Below are 20,134 nucleotides of genomic sequence, written 5' to 3' on the forward strand. Positions count from 1 at the left end.
TACATTCCATATTCCATCCGTTATGTACTCAAATGTTAAATGTTTGTTTAAAATGTTAACAGAGAAACAGTCTGCCTTGAGTCCATATTTATACGCATATAATGCAATATATTTTATAATGTGAGTGATGCTGTAACAAAAAAGCAGTCTGTCATCATGTCTACCGAACAACAAAGTTTCACAACAACAATTATTGTGTGTGTGTGTGTGTGTGTGTGTGTGTGTGTGTGTGTGTGTGTGTGTGTGTGTGTGTGTGTGTGTGTGTGTGTGTGTGTGTGTGTGTGTGTGTGTGTGTGTGTGTGTGTGTGTGTGTGTGTGTGTGTGTGTGTGTGTGTGTGTGTGTGTAGCTGTTGTCCCAGACCCTCAGGTTCAGAACACTCCATGTATCCTGGATGTAGACATGTTTCATCTGCTGGTGAGTTTGTCTGTCTGTCTGTCTGTGTGTCTCTCTCCCTCTCTTAGTTACTGTTGTAAGAGGTTTCTTTACACATGTAAACCTGTGATGTGACAATAAAGATTATTCTGTAACACGTTTACTTAAAGGTCGGTTCTATAATGCATTATAATGTTATACTCGTTATAAATGTTAATAATAATTATGCATAACAATAAACAAGGTTTATGAAGTATTATAAGTGCTGGTCATAATTCATTATAAGCTCAACGGAACAACATATAACTACCATAACTTAGTCAGTTATACTGTAAAGTGTCTTTGTTATAAGTTGGTATGCATAATTATAAACATTAAAATGAGTCTTATGAAGCCTTATAAATGTGACTATAATGCATTATATATATGTGACTATAATGCATTATAGAAGTGATTATAATGCATTATAAATGTGATTGTAATGCATTATAGACCCGACCTTTAAGTAAAGAGTCACAGATGATTCTGATTCGACTGTCTTGCCTGTCAGGTATCCAGTGTGATGTCATACAGTTCGGTCCAGTGTCTGGACCAATCAGGACAGAGTACACTTGACTCCGCCCACCTGCACCTCTTCAGCCTGGTGACTGTGGCTCACCTGGTGCAGACCCTGATAACATCTGTACCAGGTACACACACACACACACACACACACACACACACACACACACACACACACACACACACACACTGGATACATCCTATATTAGAATTGTCTTAAAGGTATTGTAGGGAACATTAAGCCTAAATTTAAAAAAATATATATATATATATTTTGCATTTTTTCCCCTCTATCAGCCACTATATAATGATGCTGGGGTGTTTTCATGCATTGAAACACAGTCCTCCTTCTGAAATCCGTATTTTCCCTAATGTTTATGTGTTCTATGTTTATGTCCGGTACGTAAATTAACGCACGCATGTGCGCGTCCGTGTCCGTATGAACGTTTACTTTCGGTTTTAAAACGCTCTCAAACTTCGTTTTTGAGGCACAGAATTTACTTTTAAGATAGCGTGTGGATAGAATTTAGTTGTTTAACTTCATATATGTGGTCAATTTATCATGAAAGAGCCTATTTAAAAATAAAAATTCAGAGAACCAGCAGGGCGGGAATTTCCGCATATTGTATCCCAATAAAGCAACCTGTTTTCGGGCATCATCCCTTCAAAAGTACCTCTCTATGGAAGTCCCTCCTGCGTCACCCCCTGGTGGTCGGGGAAAAGTACTGCTGGTGTTTATTTACCTCTGAACTCGCCGTGTATCCCTTTAAGGGAGGACCGCGGGAGGGCGGGCAGACGGACCTCTGATGTCGCGCTCATGTCACCATGACTCAGCCATAACCATATAAGGAGTTCCCATTGCAGCTACGCCCAAATATGGACTATTAGATATACTGATGACATCAGGGATCTCCATATATGGGCATACTGTAAAAGGGACAAGGACTGATACAGAGCTCTCCATATATGGGCATATCAGTCAGATTGGCAGTGCGATGTACGCGGCCCGAACCTCTAGTGTTTCAAAATGACACAATTCTTCTAAAATGTGTGTGTGTGTGTGTGTGTGTGTGTGTGTGTGTGTGTGTGTGTGTGTGTGTGTGTGTGTGTGTGTGTGTGTGTGTTTTAGGGGAGGTGGCCATGGATCAGGAGTCAGGAGGAGCAGAGAAGGAGGAGGAGGAGTTGACCTTCCTCCTTTACAACAAAGTCAGAAGTCACCTGAACAGGTAACACACACGTTTTCTTTCTTTTTCTTTTTACATTGGTTGCACTGGGGCACCTAACCTTTGCTAAAATCTTTGCTTCTGGGGTCCCTGGAACAACATATTTTGATGGGGATCGGCGGCCAAAAACATAATTTTGTGGGGTCCTTGACAAGAAGAAATTTGAGCACCACTGATATATCAACAATAGTTTTTCTGAAAAATGAAGACATCTGTTTAGACATTTGACAGTTACAAATGTTCGCTTAAAAACATATATATTCAAAGATTTGCACAAATGTTCATGATTTTTCCAAAAATAGCAGATCTACAAGCTCATATTGTGGCACTCGGTGCCATGCTATGAACTTGTATATCTGCTATTTTTGAATAGCCACAGAAATCGAAAATGACACGGATCCGTTCCCGGTCTTAATGGGTTAAGCAATATCAGTGGCCTAATCACCATGGCAGCAAACAGAAATGTACATGCAGTTTGTGACGCTCCAACAGTATGGACACGTTTGGAGTAGTTTTCGGGGGGGAGGTGATTTGCTCCCCGTCCATCTATCGCTAAGCAGAGACGTTTGTGTCCCTTCAGTCAGTCCTTCAGGGCAGGCAAGAGCTCGCTTGGGAAAGGCCTTGTCTCTATGGTGCTATGCTTCTCTCCCCACTAGAGAAATGGTTGTTTAATGGTTGTAAAAAAGATTTTCAGATACGTTTACTATTAGGAAAAGATTCAGGTTAGGATCAGGATAGACATTTAGAAGTTATAGGTTTGAGGTGATCTATAAGCTGTGAGCTTGTAGATCTGCTATTTTTTGGCTTAGGCCTTACGGTTAAAAAAGGGCAAAATGTGTTAGAAATAGCATACATAAAATTTCTGTCCAAGCAATGGATGTGTGTGTGTGTGTGTGTGTGTGTCAGTCTTCCAGAGGTGTGTTCAGGATGGCATCTGTGGCGTTGTGTGAAGACAGGAGTCCTGCCGTTCCTCCGCTCAGCTGCCCTGTTCTTCACACACCTCAACTCCACGCACACACCGCCCGCACTGCAAGGTAACAACACACTACCCGCACTGAACTTTGAACAAAAAAAGGAATCATATTTTTTTTAATGGCCAAGTAACAACACAAATCAAGAAGTAACTGTTCTACGTGTGTGTGTAGTTCCAGGTCCTGGCCAGTGGGAGGCGTTGTGTTCCTACCTCAGTCTGCCCTCCAACCTGCTGCAACTTTACTACAGACACCGCCCACTGATGGACACACTCATACAGGGGTACGCACACACACACACACACACACACACACACACACACACACACACACACACACACACACACACACACACACAAAGGTGTGTCACAAACCGTGTAGGACTGAATAACCAAAATTAAGTCACATAGAAACTTAGATATTCACAGAATATTAATGGAACCAATCACTTCATCACGTCATCATTAAATATAATCGAACTGTTCCTCATACAATATATACAGAATGAGATATAGATATAATGTATGTTACAATACATGTTTTAGCCTCTATTTGAACTGCCTTCACATACTGTAGGACTGCAACTTTATTTATTGATATGATTTTACCAAATATGGTCCAAATGCCCATTGCTAACACGCACGCATACATTTGTATTACTATACATGTGAGGACATCAACATTATAGGGCAGCGATTTTATGAATGCCATTTTTACAGTCTTCCCATTTTCAACCCTAATCTTGAAGCCGCAAATAGCTATATCTACAAGTTGTGAGCTTGTCGATTGAGATTTTCGGTGCGTGACATTGCCGTGCAACTAAATGTAACTCTGGCATAACTCTAACCCCCGACCGCTAAACCTAACCTCTAAATGCCTAATCCTTAATCCTTTTCCTAATTGTAACTAAATCCTAACTCTAAACTATCATTTTTTTTAACCATAAAACAACCATTTCTCTTGTGAGGAGCAGGAAAAGGGTGGTAACTGTGTTGTCATTGTGTCCTCCTGCCTGTAGGTGGTGCTGTCATCCAGGGGTCAGACAGGCTTTGCAGAAAGACAGTCCTCTGGTCAGGTAAGGGGACTTCTGATGCTCTCCATCAACAGACCAAACGAAAAGTTTGTGTCTAAACATGAGCACCTTTAACCCAGGTATTATCCCGGAGTTTGGGGTTCGGGTTCCCTTGAAGACTGCAGTGGTTCTCAACCTTTTTGGATCAGGGCCCACTTGAAATTCTCAAAAGCGTTCGCCGGCCCACCCATCTGAGCCCTCTACACGGCAGTCGACCGGCTGCAAACTTTTCGGATGGAGGTCCCTTACGGGTCCATTTGTACACTCTCAGAGTTAAGCCAACTCTCCACCGCGCCTGACTCGGCCGCGGAAGGCGGCCGAGTCGTGTAGTGTAACGTCAGCTTTTGTCGACTAAAATCTGATGATATTTAGTCAACTAAAACTAGACTAAAACTAAAACATTTCAGATGACTAAAATATGACTAAGACTAAATGGAATTTTATTCAAAAGACTGTGACTAAAACTACATACAAATTTGCTGTCAAAATCAACACTGGCCGGAACTGATGCAGACCGCTGGCGTGGTGGAATTGCCCGTGGGTGGCGACGGCCAGGAGCGGGTTCTTCCTGCACCGGTCTTCAGCCGCGGCGCAACCCAGCACCGTGGGCGGCGCTGTAGTCCGGGAGACTCCTTAAGCCCAGCCCGGTGCTCCAAAAAAGCAGATAAACAATTGTGTGAATCAAACTAGAAAAGATCTCCGCCAGGCCTGCTCGCCTACCCAGGGCTGTGTTAGTCAATGTGCAGCCGCTGAAGATTTTAATGGTCTACATTTAGGGCCGAGCTTCTTCGTCTTCTCTCTGATTCAGTGACAATGTGTACTATCACTTCATAACACTGCAGTAGAGGTCTTCGCAGGTCCACCCCCTGCACCCCAAAACCCAGGATAATACCTGAGACTCGGTGTTTAATTATTATGTGTGCATTTGTTTCGTTTGTGTGTTAAAAAGACAGCGGACTGACTTCCTGTTTCCTGTAGGTATCCCAGAGAGTCCAACAGACTGATAGAGCTGCCTGAAGACTACAGCAGTCTGATCAACCAAGCTTCTAGCTTCACGTTAGTATACACAACTAAAAATCTAAAATGACACAGTATTTCCCGGATTGAATGGGTTAACAGTGTGTGTGTTGTGTGTTGCTCAGCTGTCCCCGGTCAGGAGGAGATAAGTCCAGAGCCCCTACACTGTGTCTGGTGTGTGGATCCATGCTGTGCTCCCAGAGCTACTGCTGTCAGACCGAGGTGGAGGGAGAGGATGTAGGAGCCTGCACCGCCCACAGCTACACCTGTGGAGCCGGACTGGGAATATTCCTCAGGTAGACAGATCTCGCTCTCTCTCTTTGTGTGTGTGTGTGTGTGTGTGTGTGTGTGTGTGTGTGTGTGTGTGTGTGTGTGTGTGTGTGTGTGTGTGTGTGTGTGTGTGTGTGTGTGTGTGTGTGTGTGTGTGTGAAACCTATATTATTGTTATACCTTTCAATCCAGGAAAGCATCTGCATCATTTTAGTTGTTGTTACTATATATCGTTGCTGTCGGGCAGAAACCTCTTATCTCCATATTCAATATGATGTGTGTGTGTTTTCAGGGTCAGAGAGTGCCAGGTTTTGTTTCTCGCTGGTAAAACTAAAGGCTGTTTCTACGCTCCGCCTTATCTGGACGATTACGGAGAGACAGACCAGGGCCTGAGGTTAGACACACACACACACACACACACACACACACACACACACACACACACACACACTCAACTCAAAAGTGTATTTATAAAGCACATTTAAAATGACAGAAGCCAACCAAAGTGCGATACAGGGCAACAGAATAAAACAAGAAAATACAGAACACAATAAAGTACGACACGGTAAAAAACTGATGGGAATGCAATTAAAACTAAAAGCAACACACAACACGCACCTGTGATTGATTTAAACTGATCTAAGGAGTAGATGATAGTCTCATTTAGTACGTCTACTAAACGGAAATCAGCTAATTAGAATTAAGGATTGGGACTAACTGTTTTAGAATCTTGTATAATATCTGCAAGGAGAGGGGGGATCCCCTTCCACACACACACACACACACACACACACACACACACACACACACACACACACACACACACACACACACACACACACACACACACACACACACACACACACACACACACACAGACAGACAGTTACACATGTTATGGTGTTTGTTTTTATAGCCGTTGAACTCACTCATTTTTGTGTGTGTGTGTGTGTGTGTGTGTGCGCAGGAGAGGTAATCCGCTGCATCTTTGTTCGGATCGCTATCTAAAGATTCAGCGTCTGTGGCGACATCACAGCGTAACCGAGGAGATAGGCCACGCCCAGGAAGCCAACCAGACTCTGATGGGCATTGATTGGCAGCACCTCTGATGTTGGCCTTGCCCCTACCCCCCCCCCCCCCCCGCCCCTACGACCACAGCCACACAGTTGTGGCCACGCCCTTGCCAGACTTTGACCACACCCGCTCTGCAATGGCCACGCCTACAAGAATTGAATTGCCCCTTTTATCAAACTAACCAATAGGCTTCTTCCGAGCGCTGGTTATGCCTAATTTATGCTCGCGTGATGAAGACGCACGTCGTTCTTTTCGCTCTTAATGCCTAATTTCCACTGAACTCTGTGTGTTCACAAAAAAAGTTTCATTATTTTTTACGTGCTCGAGGCAAATGACATACGAGAAAAAAAGAAGAAAAAAAAAGGAAGGAGGGGTTTCGGAGAAGTTTACGGAACGAATAAAACCACACAGAGCTCAGTGGAAGCGAGGCGTCAGAGATGAGCTCAGAATGGAGATTTGTACTCATTTGAATTGTTGGTTGTGTTTTTTTTTTATTTGTTTTTTGACAGACGTGTTTATGGTTGTTCTGCTCGTCTGTCGCAGGATGCATGTTGGATTTGATTCTCCATCTTCACTTTGTTTCAGCTTCAGGGTTCTTCTTTCTGTTTTGTTTTTAACTTAATAAATATGGTTCGTGTCGACGAACCCTGTATCGTTTATCTGTAGGAAGGACTCATTAAATCAATGAATTGAAGCATTTACCTGATGTCTTTCTTGTGTGTGCGTGTGTGTGTGCGTGTGTGTGTGTGTGCGCGTGTGTGTGCGTGTAAGCGCGTGTTCCCTGTGATTCCCTAGATTCACTGTGCATAATGTGAAACATTTAAAACCTTTTTTTTATTATGGCATACAGCTCATGAAAATCAATAATCCATATATCAAAATATATTTGAGTATTACATAAGACCACTCAAAAATGTATTTATACAAATATGTTGAGCATCCGAAAAGCATGTTAATTTATGAACTCAAAACTGGATCTGGGCTACTTTTGAACAAATTACTTCATCAATGGGGCGTGGCATGGAGGTGCCAGTGTTGAGGTATTATGGAAGCCAAGGTTTGCTTTGATAGCAGCCTTAAGCCTCATCTGAATTATTGCGTCTAGTGTCTCGCACCTTCTTCTTGACCAGTTTTGGGACTAACTTCTAACTACTTTTTGTGGTTACTAGTAACGTAAGTAGTTACTTTATCCTTGATCGGTAATACGTTATAGTTACTGACATTTTAATGGCCGCGTAACCGCGTTACTCGTTACTTTATGTGAAAAAGAGGATTAAAGGTTTATAATCCGACTTCTAATTTCCCACTACTAGCCGTGTCTGTGGCTTCCCCTCCGCTCGCCACAGCTGCGTTCAAACTGTTGGTGTTGAGAGGGGACGATCGGGGCAATCAATTCTTACCTTTTTCTTGTCTCAAAAAAAGGAAAGGTATAATCCCGTTACCGGGAACGTGCATGCACTGCACGTTCGTGAACATGGAGTGGAGGCACGTTCAAGATCACGTTGAGCCGTCTGCTCCAGTCTAGAGCCAGGCAGAACTAAGAATGACATGATTTCAATGTTGTTGTTGAAGACATTATTCCTAATTAGACCAGCTATTTTCAAATGGCCGAAATGTATGTTTTGTAATACTAATCAAAATCTACAAAGTAACTAGTAACTAAAGTTTTCAAATAATTGTAGTGGAGTAAAAGCGCAAAATTTGCCCCTGAGATAGTGGTGTAGAAATAAAAGTACTGAAAATTGGAAATACTCCAGCAAAGTAAAAAATACCTAAAATTGTGAGTAAATGTACTTGTTACTTTACACCACTGATGGTCAGTACACCAGTTACTAGTAGTTTTGGCACTGTGAGCAGCTAGGTGCCAAGTCCCGTACCGGGAACCTTCTGAGTCTACAGTATCTGCAGGCAACAGCCACCACCTGGGTGGATGTGAACCGTCTTTGACCTCGGTGGGAAACAAGGAACTCATGAGGAAATAGAAGCTGTGCTTCAGTACAACTCACACCTCCACCAATAAGGTAGCACCTTGTAAGGTTCTGTCCTGCTTCTATTGGCTGATAGAACTTCATGATGCATGTTGTTGTTGGGCAGAAAGCTTGTATATCATTTAAACTTTTTATGTTTTTTTCTCCTGTAAATTAAAGCCCTACTTCGTCATACTACAATGTCACACAGAAGCTTTTATAAATATTGATCCGATGGAAAGTATTAACAAGAGCTTGTGACTAAATAAGTGCAGTGCAGTGGATCCATTGGAACACATCAGGTTCTTCTTTGCCATTTCCTGAAAAGTAACAGTTTTGGACAAAAGAGGTTTCCACCCAACAATGACTATCACTTCTTCCTGGACCGACGAGAAACAATCTCAAACATGACAGGAAAAAAAAAAGTTCCTCTCTCACTCCCAGTTCTACTTTACAAACATGTTTCCTGGAGTTCTCTTCTATAGGCTAACTGTCTGTTCCTTCACCCAAAACATTCATGCAGAGACTTTGTTTTGTCTAATTAGTAGCTGATTATTTTCACCCCTTTTCCTCCCTAAAATTGTCATTATGCCAATTAATTCCTCCCTACACACATTTCTTAGCTGCTTTAATTTTTTTTCCTTCATTTTTTACTCCCTTTTTCACCCCAATTTAGTCGTTATGCTGTTGTATCCTACTAGCGCACCTGCTAGTGAGATGCCCCCACAGGGAGGACGTAGTGCCTCCATCCTACTCCTACTCTTCAGCGCTCCCTACTGACATGTGCTGGCCCAGCCTGTAGGAGTAAGTACAGTGACAAAGATCATCCTCTCTGCCCGGCTTCCATCCCTCGAACACAGGTCATACCACTGTGCCCTAGTAGGCCTAGTAGGTGTGTGTGTGTGTGTGTGTGTGTGTGTGTGTGTGTGTGTGTGTGTGTGTGTGTGTGTGTGTGTGTGTGTGTGTGTGTGTGTGTGTGTGCGTGCGTGCGTGCGTGCGTGTGCGCACGCGCGCTAATCTCAGAAACCACTGGAACGGTCAGTGGCAGATTTCTTGTCTTATTTTTAGTACGTAAGCTCAGTGTGTCTTCATCTTCAAAGATCTTCAACAACGTCATACCTGTCATCTAAGATGACAGATATGACGTTGTTCCTCTCCCCCTTTGACCATCCTTCTGTATGTGTTCCTGAAGAAATGGATCAAACTGTGCAATTAGTTCCGGCAATCCGAGGTCATTTCCATTTGTTGATGAGCCCAAAAGTTAATCAGCGCCTCTGAATGCTTGGACTCTCTCACTCAGGAACTGTATTAAAGCCACAATGCGCCTCAATACCTCCTTCCAATATTTGCCCTCAGCATCTCTCTGCCGGCTGAGAGAGGCATCCACTGTACCAACATTCCTTGATAGGCGCAGTAACGTCTGTATGTTTTGCCTGTGTTTTGCACTATTTTCAAGAGCCAAAATCTTCTCAGGATGTGCCCAGTCACAGAACCCAAAGCGCTATTTCAAATATAGTGCAAATAGCCAATCTACAGCTTGTTGATCTGCTATTTTCACTATTTTTGAAAATGTCATATCCTTAAAATTTCCTTTTACATTTTTGGGGGAATGTTCAAAATTTCAAATGTAGTTAATAATTTGTACTTTTGAATACCTGAGTATTTACTTGAGTACATACTTTGCCCACCACTGCCCAACTGGAAGTCATGTCAGTCCACAAAGTAAAAAATGTATACATGAATAAATCAGATAAGGCTGTGCTGAATCAGGTGTCTTTCCCCCGATAAATATTTCAGACCTCAATTGTTTTCAGAAACATACTTTTGTGAACAGTAAAAAAAGTTATAATAATGATAGTTTGTTGACATTGATTCAATAGAGTAGCACTGCCCTCTAGTGTCCAGCAAAATGAATCATAGCTCCATTTGAAAGATTGATTGACATGTGCTAGTCATAATATAAACAAATACAAATCATTAAACAAAAATATTAACAACTAATGACGTTCTGTATAGTAGTGTGTGTATCTGTCTGTCTCTTATTTGTCATCATGATTTGTGTGCGTGGGGATCTCATTTTAAACAAGCTTAGTGCTTTATGAGCCTTCCAGTTTAGTAGACCTTGTATTGTGAATTTGTACTTCTCATGTCTTCAAAGTACATCAATCAATCAATGATATTACACAATAATAAAAATGCATAGTTTAAAGATGTGATTGTAGTGAGGGTGTGTCTCTGTGAAAGTCTTCCCAATCACAACTCTCTCTCTCTCTCTCTCTGTGTGTTGCGTGCCACAGTTTGTGACTCCGTCCTTTTAACTCTAATACACAGCAATCCTCAGCTTTCTAATCTGTTCACGTGTCCAACCAAGCTAATCACACACACACACACACACACACACACACACACACACACACACACACACACACACACACACACACACACACACACACACACACACACACACACACACACACACACACCTTACTAGAGTGTGTAAGCTGCCGCAGCAGTAAATGACCCCTGCATGGCCCTTGTGACTTGTCAGTCAAATGGTGTCACCACCATGCACTTGTTGCTGAATAATACGTTAATTCACGTTTGTATTTGCAGCAAGAAAATAGAAACCTCTTATCTCCATATTCTAACTTTTTGTGTTTTTTTAAAATTAATGTCCCACTTGATCATACTACAAGTAGCAGATCCACAAGCTCGACACACGGCGCAAAGCGCTGTGTTTTGAGCTTGTAGAACTGCTACTTTTGCCATTTTGGCATTTGAATCCTGAAAAGTAAGTTTTCCACCGACAGAGAAGATTTATAAAAATGTATAATAATGAGGAGACAACACTGGAAGTGAAAGTTAAATTGATGCTGACAAATGGATGATACTCTTTCCTGACTGGATGTAAACGGTATGGGGGGGCAAAGATCACAGGGAGGGTGTGAGGCCTAGACGCACATGGAGGTACTGGTAGTCCAACATTCTAAACATGTTGCACAAAATCATAACTTGCTTTATATACCTGCATGATGTCAATGTCTGACTTGTCATACAGAAAAACATGTCGTACGAGAATTATAAAGGGCTCAAGTAGTTGAAAATCACAAGTGTGAACTTGCATGCAGCATTTAATTTCCCCCATCTCCCCCTTTTGCATTAGCCTGGTAAACCATCCCGGTCGCTGAATTCACATTTCATTTTCATTCAGCAGAAGGTGAATTCCACCACCGGGCTACTTTTGCGTTACCTTGATTGACTTCCGGTTGCATATTACTCCTACAGATTTGATCCAAACGTCATGCAAATAGGTACACAATATCTCTATAGTCATGTGATCAACCCGGATCTGTCCGATTTTCCAGATTCCATCCTCATTGGCTAAGGTTGGCTTCCAAAGTTTGCAGGATTGGTCCGTTTTGAACAAAATGCCTCAAATCGTGAAATTTCACACGCACATTCCCACTAGGCCGAGGAAGAAATGCCACCCTTTTCACATTGGCCTGTTATAGCGCCACCAGCAGGTCTAATTTAGCGAAACACATTTTTGGAACAAAATGCCTCAAATCATGAATGCAGTGTCCAATTGCCGTGAAAGGCCTAAGAAGAAATGCCACCCTTTTCACATTGGCCTATTAGCGCCACCAGGAGATCACAATAACGTACCTGCCCTGGCAGAGACCTGTGCTCCGAGGAGCACTTTTTCTAGTTTAGATTTGTTTCATTGACCACAGATGTTAAGAATGTTATTTGCATGTTTTTTGGATGTATTGGTTCATTGTTTACCTGGTACCTGTTCTCTCTTCACAGTATGTTACTCTTCACCGCATGTGTAAATCACTCCGGATAAGATTATCTGATAACGATGCCTAAATTGTATTTTTTAAATTTATTTAGAGTAGACACATTTTTTTTACCCCATTTTCTCCCCAATTTAGTCGTCGTGCCAATTAATTCCTCCCCACACACATTTCTGTGTGTTGTCACTGCTGTTGTATCCTACTGACTCACCTGCCAGTGAGGAGCCCCACCGGGAGGACGTAGAGCCTTCGTGCAACTCCTCCCGCCCAACACTCCCCGCTGACTGGTGCCGCCTCCAGCCGTAGGAGTATATGCAATGACCAATATCACCCTCCCTGCCCGGCTTCTCTCCCCCTGAACACGGGCCAATTGTGTTGACATAGACGCCCGACAAAGCCGGATGCACCTCGGTGGATTCGAACCCACAACCTCTGTGGTGATGGGAAGGAACTTTACCACTGTGCCACCCAAGCACCATAAAAATTAAATTGGAAATTTTATCAGAAAAAAATATTTACTTCTTTGTTTCTTTGTTTCTTTCTTTCCCCCCATCTTTTCTGTCTTTCTGTGTGTTTCTGTCGGTTCATATGCGTGTAATACCTGGCGCTGAGGTCATCTGAGGGGCAGAGCTGTTTTAAACTGGGCTAAACTGGTCCAGCTCTGCTGAGACCTCTGGAGTTTAACCCTTAATCCCAACACACACCCCTGGCTGGATACTGCTTCAACAGCATCTAACACTTTTATTACAGTATTATTATTATTATATGAGCAGAAAAGGTTGAAAAATACAGATTGTTTCAAATCTGTTTTCACCCAGGCCTCATTCAGTCAAGACTGTGGTTGTACTGGTCAGCTCCTAGTGACCAACAGTAGATAACCGTGATTGTACTACTGGTCAGCTCCTAGTCAGCTCCTAGTGACCAACAGTAGAAGACTGTGGTTGTACTGGTCAGCTCCCAGTACAACAGTAGAAGACTGTGGTTGTACTGGTCAGCTCCCAGTGACCAACAGTAGAAGACTGTGGTTGTACTGTCCATCTGTGCGTCCGTCCATAATGTCCGTCCGTCCCAGCCTTTGTTAACGCGATATTTCTGGAACGCCTTGGAGGGTCTTTAATGGCATTTGGCAAAGACCTCGACTTGAACTCAAGGATGAACTGATTAGAAGCTCACCAAAGGTCAAGGTCACTGTGACCTCACAAAATACGTTCATTTAGATTATTTCAAAGTCTTCATTCACCGTATAATGAGTCTGGACAGACACTGATGGCAAATGGTTGGTGGTGGCATTCAACCGCAATGCCGTATTTCTAGTTTTATTCATATCTTGACCATGCACCCTATGTATAATTGACATTGTGCCTTCTTGTTATGTGACATTTTCTTTCTTTCTTTAGCCTTATGAACTGCAAAACGTTGGGAGCCTAATTGTATAGAAATAATTTCACCCTCACTTTTAAACCTGTGTGAACTTGTGATGTTGAGTTGAAGCTGCTGCTGCTGGAGGGTTTGTCTCCGATCCCAGCAGCTATGGTGGGAGCTTCTCTCCCAGCAGGAGGCTCCTTCAGGATCCAAACTGGCTGATGCTTAAAACAACAAACCAATTAGATGGTAAGACAGCAGATTAGAGCCACAGCTAATCTCCTGCAAGTGGCATTAGGGCAGATTACCTGGAATTAGGATGACGTACGGGCAGTCAGAGGCTCGTTCGCCGAGACTCACGCGCCAACGCTTTCTTTCGCTGGAAAGTTCTCCATCTGGAATAAGCTGTTGAATCCGGACCACCATTTAGGAATATTTATTATTTGGATTACCATTTTTTTGTACTTTTTTAATGATTTTTTTTGTATTGTTTGTCCAGCAGCAGTATGGACATTCCTGTTCCTGATGGACTTATGGTCGGACGGTGGCGTTGCTCAGCTCCCTCCTGCATCACGTTACTTTCCAACTGAAGACTAAACCATCGGATTAAAACGATTTAATAATATAGAACGCAGCAAAAATACATTTGAACTTTTCGTCTAAGCTTTAGTTTTGAATTTGCGGTTGAAAACATGGCGTTTATGCCGGTGAAGTTTGACCTGCCTAAGCGCGTGAAGCTGGCCCAGGGCCTGTGGCTGCTCTACTGGGTGTCCGTGATGGCCGGCATCCTCATCTTCAGCATGGGCATCTTCTTCAAGATCGAGCTGCGGAAGCGCAGCGAGATGATGGACAACAACGAGAGCCATTTTGTGCCCAACCTGCTCATCCTGATGGGACTGGTGGCGTGCGCCGTCAACGCCTTCGGCGGCAAGGTGTGCCACGACTCGCTGGACCCCGCCAAGTATCCCAAGTGGAAGCCCATGCTGGAGAAGTACCTGCTGTTCTGCTGCGGCTTCAACGTGGTGCTGCTGGTCACCGCCCTGCTCTGCTTCCTCATGCAGTTCGCCATGTACCTGACGCTGGTGGAGGGCCTGAAGAACAGCATCAAGTTCTACAAGGACACGGACACGCCCGGCCGCTGCTTCATGAAGAGGACGCTGGACATGACGCAGTCCGAGTTCCGCTGCTGCGGGAACAACAACTACAGGGACTGGTTCGAGGTGCAGTGGATCAGTAATCGCTACCTGGATATGAACAAAGAGGAAGTTAGAGAGTGAGTAACACATTTAATAACAACACCTAGAATGAATTGTGCTGCTATTCCGGCAGAGCTGGGAGTTATGGGAGCATGATTGACCATTGTGATAAGGCTGCAATACTGTACGTCATATCAACCAGAGCTTCTAATAAGTTCTACCAGGGATTTGAACCCAAGAGCGCCCACATTTCTACTGTTGAGCTATGAAGGACATCTTTGTTTGAGCAGAGGATGAATTGCGATTTGAGCTCCATGCAATACCTGTTGTCAACCAGTAGTGGTCCTACTACCCGACCACAGGATCTAAAGGCCAGTCCACACCAATGCAACTCCTTGCAACAAAACCGTTGCTGCGGTCTGGACTGACCAGTTGCAGACCGGTGCCATTTGGGGATGATGGTGCAAGGAGTTGCATTGGTGTGGATTGGCCTTAAATATCTCAATATAAGGAGATCAAATACAACCACCACAGTGGTGTTAGTTATATTGTATTAATTTGTGCAGATTGGTCAAAATAATGTTTTATTCACAAAGAAAGTTGTGCATTGCAGCTTTTTAATGAGTTGCACTAGTTTTAACTGGGGCTTCAGGGAGAAGAAACAGAGGAAATGCATGCTCTGTGAGTCAGAGGACAACCGGATGGTTCTGGATGTTCTAAGCCTCCTAGCAGCTTTCTGCAGGAGGGGGCAAAGGCCTCATTAAAACATTAACATCCCACTGAGTAATCCAGGAATAATCTACGGTTGCCAAGGAGGTTAGAGAGACAAACCACAGGCAGAGGAGAGAAATGGGTCAAATATAGAGTGTGAAAAAATTAACCTCGTATATAGCGTAGAAAGGCGATCAGATATCGATACCAACGTCTGGTGATATAAAACTAACAGCGTCGCAGGAACCAATGCAAAGACTTTAGTCAAGGTCCTTCATATCGGATTGGTTTTCAAAGCTGTAGGTTTGTTAGCAGTTGTTTTTGCTGCTGTTCTAGAACCATACATCGAATTTAGATTTCCCCAGGTGTTTTGTATAGGTGGAGATCGCTGAGATTTAGGCTACCACTGCAGGTGAAATGAACTTTAAGGATTGTTAAGTAGGCTACTTAAACACTGTATGATTTGTTGACCGGGGTTCCCCAGGGGTCTGTACTTGTACCCCTCCACCAAATATCTTGATTTGCTCTCGGGATGTTTGCATATTAATAGGGGACGCTAGGGTCCATGTGGTTAGGAGGTCGACCATGAAGGAAGCTAGTGTGAGTGGACACAGGCTGATGATCCAGATTGTGATAAGAACATAATCTACCTGGATCTGGATTTTCCACCGTCCTCCTTACAACTCAAACACACACAGAGTCATAAACAGGCCACTGTTCTGATCATGAACATACATGTGTTCATATTCCATTTATACAGTAAGGAGTAATGACATCACTCAGTTGCTATAGGTCCATGGGAAATATGGCAGCTGTCCAATCAGTGTGCTGAAGTGTTCCCCAACTTTTACAAGCCAAGGACCACAAATTGCCATAGCCTCTGGCTATTGTGTAAATGACTTTTAAAACTAAAGAAGAAGAAAAGAAAATGTAGAACACGTTTAAAGATTTATCTTAGAAAGGTTTAGAAATGTGTTGCTGATTTTTGACAATATTGACATGCCCAAATTAGGGATGAAAGTGGTTAAACTACTCATGAATTGAATTTGAAATGAAACAAAAAATAAATAGCCTAAATAAACTAGATTTTCAGGCCTGAAAATCTATTTTCAATACGACGTAGGTAATATGCTATGAGGCTAACGATATAGATTCCTTTTTCTTCTCCTTTCTAATTGGACTCCCTGGCACCCCCTGAACAGCCCCCCACTTTGAACACCTGTGCACTAAACTGTCATGGCGAGCAACCTTGCTGCTGAGGGCACTGGAAATGACAAACATAGTTAGTTTAGTTAGTTTAGTTTATTTATTTCGGTCATGATTTAACAAAACAGTTGAACATTCAGAATAAAGGCTCCAAGATAACTATTGGCCGAAAAGGTATGGTCTGAAGCCGAAGCTTATTATGCCCACCTTATTAATATTTAAATTATTTTTTGCAATAGAAAAAAAAGGAAACATAGATGACATGCAGCCATCAAACACAGCGAGGAGAGTTTAGCTGAGAGCAAAGAAAACAGTGACCTCCAGAGGGTCACATTGTGTTTTGGGGCAACTCTCTTGGAGCAAAAACATTTTGCTGGTGTAAAACTAAGCAATTTATTATGACTTTGATTTAAAGCTACACTATGTAACACTTTTAGTGAATCGAAATGTTATTTTGAACCCATCTGCATGGTACACAACACAACTGCACTGGTTGTAGGCCATCTCCTTGCTCTTCTATTGAGACATTTAGATCCTGTGGTCTTGTAGGACACCTACTGGTTGACAAGTGGTACTGCAATCTCACCTGAGCAAGCAGGCATGGTCCATTAAGTGGTAAAGATTTCAGCATTTGCACAGGGGACCCCGGTTCAAATCTCGGGTAGGACATGAAAGTTACAGAGTTTTTTGTTTGATTGAATACTTTATTAGTCAGAAATGTGAACAGTGCGTGGTACAGTAAGACATTAAGACTAAAAGGATAACACAAAAAAGTCCTGGAGACCTGTTTCCATTGTGGTCCTATGTATTCAATTCATCAACAACAGTTTTAAAGGAGTAGTCCATCCAAAAAATGACTTATTTTCTATCAATTACACCTGATGTGGGAGATTTTTTTTTTGTCTTATTCCTCTGATTCCTGAGCCAATAATTTGCTGACCGGGTCATCGGTCAGTAGGAGAGTCAGTAGGAGATTACTCACTCTTTGAAGTCAACTACTGGAGACTCCACCGGTCATCAAATTATTGGCTGAGGAATGCGACAAAAGGCGCACCTGGGCTCCTATGTAGCCTGACAGTGCATCGTGGGTTCGAGTCCCGTTCCCGACGATCTTTACTGCAAGTCTCTACCCATCTCTCTCCCTGTTTCCTGTCAATCTTCACTATACGCTATAAATAAAGGCAAAAAGAAAAGAAATGCGACAAAAACAAAAAAATCTCCATGAATTCAAGGCTTCATGGGGTGATATAAAATGTATTTATAAAAAAAAAATGTGGGTACTACTACTCCTTTAATCTAGAGCAGGGGTGTCAAACTCATTTTGGTGTCCGGTGTCATTTTGGTTGTCTAGAGAGACAACGTGAAATGAACAGTCTCCCGTTCTCTGTTAAGCACATGAACCCTAGTGTCCATATTCTGGGCATATACTGTAGGCCTAGGTGAACATTCTGCAAAAATTGGCTGATCTACAAGCACGACAGGTTGGGAGCTTGTAAATGTAGATCAGATCTATTTTCAACCAAAGTGCTGGGGGATCCTGGTGGTCAATGACGTTTATAGGGTTTAAGTGGTTAATAGGAATGGCCCATTCACTGTTAATAGGAATGCTCCAAGCTGACAGCATGATTGTCAACACAGGAAGGAAGGTGTCACTACCCTTTAAGAGGATCTACGTGTTGTCATGTATAGATGTTAATGCACTTAAGAGATATAGCTCACTCTCTCTATCTCTCACTCACACACACACACACACACACACACACACACACACACACACACACACACACACACACACACACACACACACACACACACACACACACACACACACACACACACACACACACACACACACACACACACACACACACACACACACACACACACACACACACACACACACACACAGGCGTGTGAATCAAAACCACCGACTAACCAGAAATATCAGATGGATGGATTTTATTTAACCAGCTGCTAAAAACATAATGCCCTGTGGTGTATAACGTCAAACTCATATTAAGTAGAATAGGTTATCTGCCTGTGTTCAGGCTGTCTGTAACAGAATCATTTTTATTTGATTTACAAGTTAGTAGCTAAACTAGACTGACATCAAACCAGCCCATATAGAGAGGGACTAGCCTAATGATGTTGTGCTACTCCAGTTCTTACAATTATATTTTATACTGTATCTCTTTGACTGCCGAAGGGGCCAGCAGTCTAGGCAAGGCAGTTTTTATTTGTATAGCACATTTCAACAAGGCAATCCAATGTGCTTTACAAAGAGCATCAAGCAAAGGAAACACAATTATAAAATACAGTGCAGAACAGAAAAGAAAATTAACTCAATCAAAGGCAGCGGCAAGCAGAAAGGTATTTTAGATGTGTTTTAAAGAAATAAGAGTGGCAGCAGACCTGCAGTTTTCTGGGGGTTTGTTGCAGATATGTGGTGCATAAACACTAAATGCTAACCTTTTCCCAGATGACCTGAGACATCTGGATGGTTCTTGATATAGCACAAGATCAGAAGTGTAGAGCGGTCTTTTTAGTCTGCATCTTTGTCCCTTCCTCTGCCCCTTAAAAGTAGACCAATCACAGTGAATGACACTGCTCAGGTGATGATGCTACGCCACTCACAGCTCACCTCACCCTGCTCAGCTCAAATTAAAGGCTGTGCCCACTGTGGCGTTTCCCAGCTGAAAATGGCAGGCACTTGCCTAAAACCCTGTCCAAATATTTTTCAGCTGCCAGAAAGCAGATAAATGCCAAACGTGAACACACGAACACAGAACTCACGCTGCTGGTGTTTCCAAAAATGCGGTGATCCCCTTGTAAACAATTAAAAACCAGATTAGATCGCAAACCACACACAAGAAAACATATACATTACATACATATATTAAATACACAGTATATAGACAGTACAATTTACAATTCAGGCATTTCAGAGTGACCCAGAGTGACACATACTTCAAATGCATAGAGACAGACAATCATAGGAACCTAGCATCAGTCTTAACATGGAAACTGTGTGTATGCGTGCGTGCGTGCGTGCGTGCGCGCGCGCGCGCGTGCGTGCGTGTGTGTGTGTGTGCGCGCGTGTGCGTGTGTGTGTGTGTGCGCGCGCGCGTGTGCGTGCGTGTGTGTGCGTGCGTGTGTGTGCGTGCGTGCATGCGGTCGCGAGAAACGTATTGTCAATTCTGGGTTCTATTTGCTGCCGGGTGAAATCCATGTCTACTTTTGACATTCCCCTTCTGATAATGTTTTTTTATGCCCAGTGGGGATATGCTTTATTCCTGTCTGAATTAAATATATGCATTTACTTTTGGGAAAT

At 42.9% G+C, this 20,134-nt stretch overlaps 2 protein-coding genes across 5 annotated transcripts in view; both read left to right on the top strand.

The window, feature by feature from the left end:
• ubr2 (ubiquitin protein ligase E3 component n-recognin 2) overlaps positions 1-7,255 on the top strand; it is a 50,231-nt gene extending 42,976 nt beyond the window's left edge. For all 4 annotated transcript variants that reach the window (XM_084077067.1, XM_084077069.1, XM_084077068.1 and 1 more), the window contains 10 exons: positions 348-415; positions 924-1,062; positions 2,064-2,160; positions 3,064-3,191; positions 3,303-3,411; positions 4,147-4,203; positions 5,179-5,256; positions 5,343-5,513; positions 5,780-5,881; positions 6,455-7,255. In XM_084077067.1, coding sequence (XP_083933193.1) covers positions 348-415; positions 924-1,062; positions 2,064-2,160; positions 3,064-3,191; positions 3,303-3,411; positions 4,147-4,203; positions 5,179-5,256; positions 5,343-5,513; positions 5,780-5,881; positions 6,455-6,596 — 1,091 coding nt within the window. In that variant the 3' untranslated portion in view covers positions 6,597-7,255. The remainder of the gene's footprint in view (positions 1-347; positions 416-923; positions 1,063-2,063; positions 2,161-3,063; positions 3,192-3,302; positions 3,412-4,146; positions 4,204-5,178; positions 5,257-5,342; positions 5,514-5,779; positions 5,882-6,454) is intronic.
• Positions 7,256-14,382: 7,127 nt separating this feature from the next.
• Positions 14,383-20,134, top strand: part of prph2b (peripherin 2b (retinal degeneration, slow)) — a gene marked incomplete at both ends in the record, with an annotated part of 8,828 nt that continues 3,076 nt past the window's right edge. Inside the window, one exon of the mRNA XM_084075999.1 lies at positions 14,383-14,963. Coding sequence (XP_083932125.1) covers positions 14,383-14,963 — 581 coding nt within the window. The remainder of the gene's footprint in view (positions 14,964-20,134) is intronic.

The sequence above is a fragment of the Gymnoscopelus microlampas genome (genome assembly GCF_963454915.1).
Source record: "Gymnoscopelus microlampas genome assembly, chromosome: 13".
In the NCBI taxonomy this organism is placed as follows: Eukaryota; Metazoa; Chordata; class Actinopteri; order Myctophiformes; family Myctophidae; genus Gymnoscopelus; species Gymnoscopelus microlampas.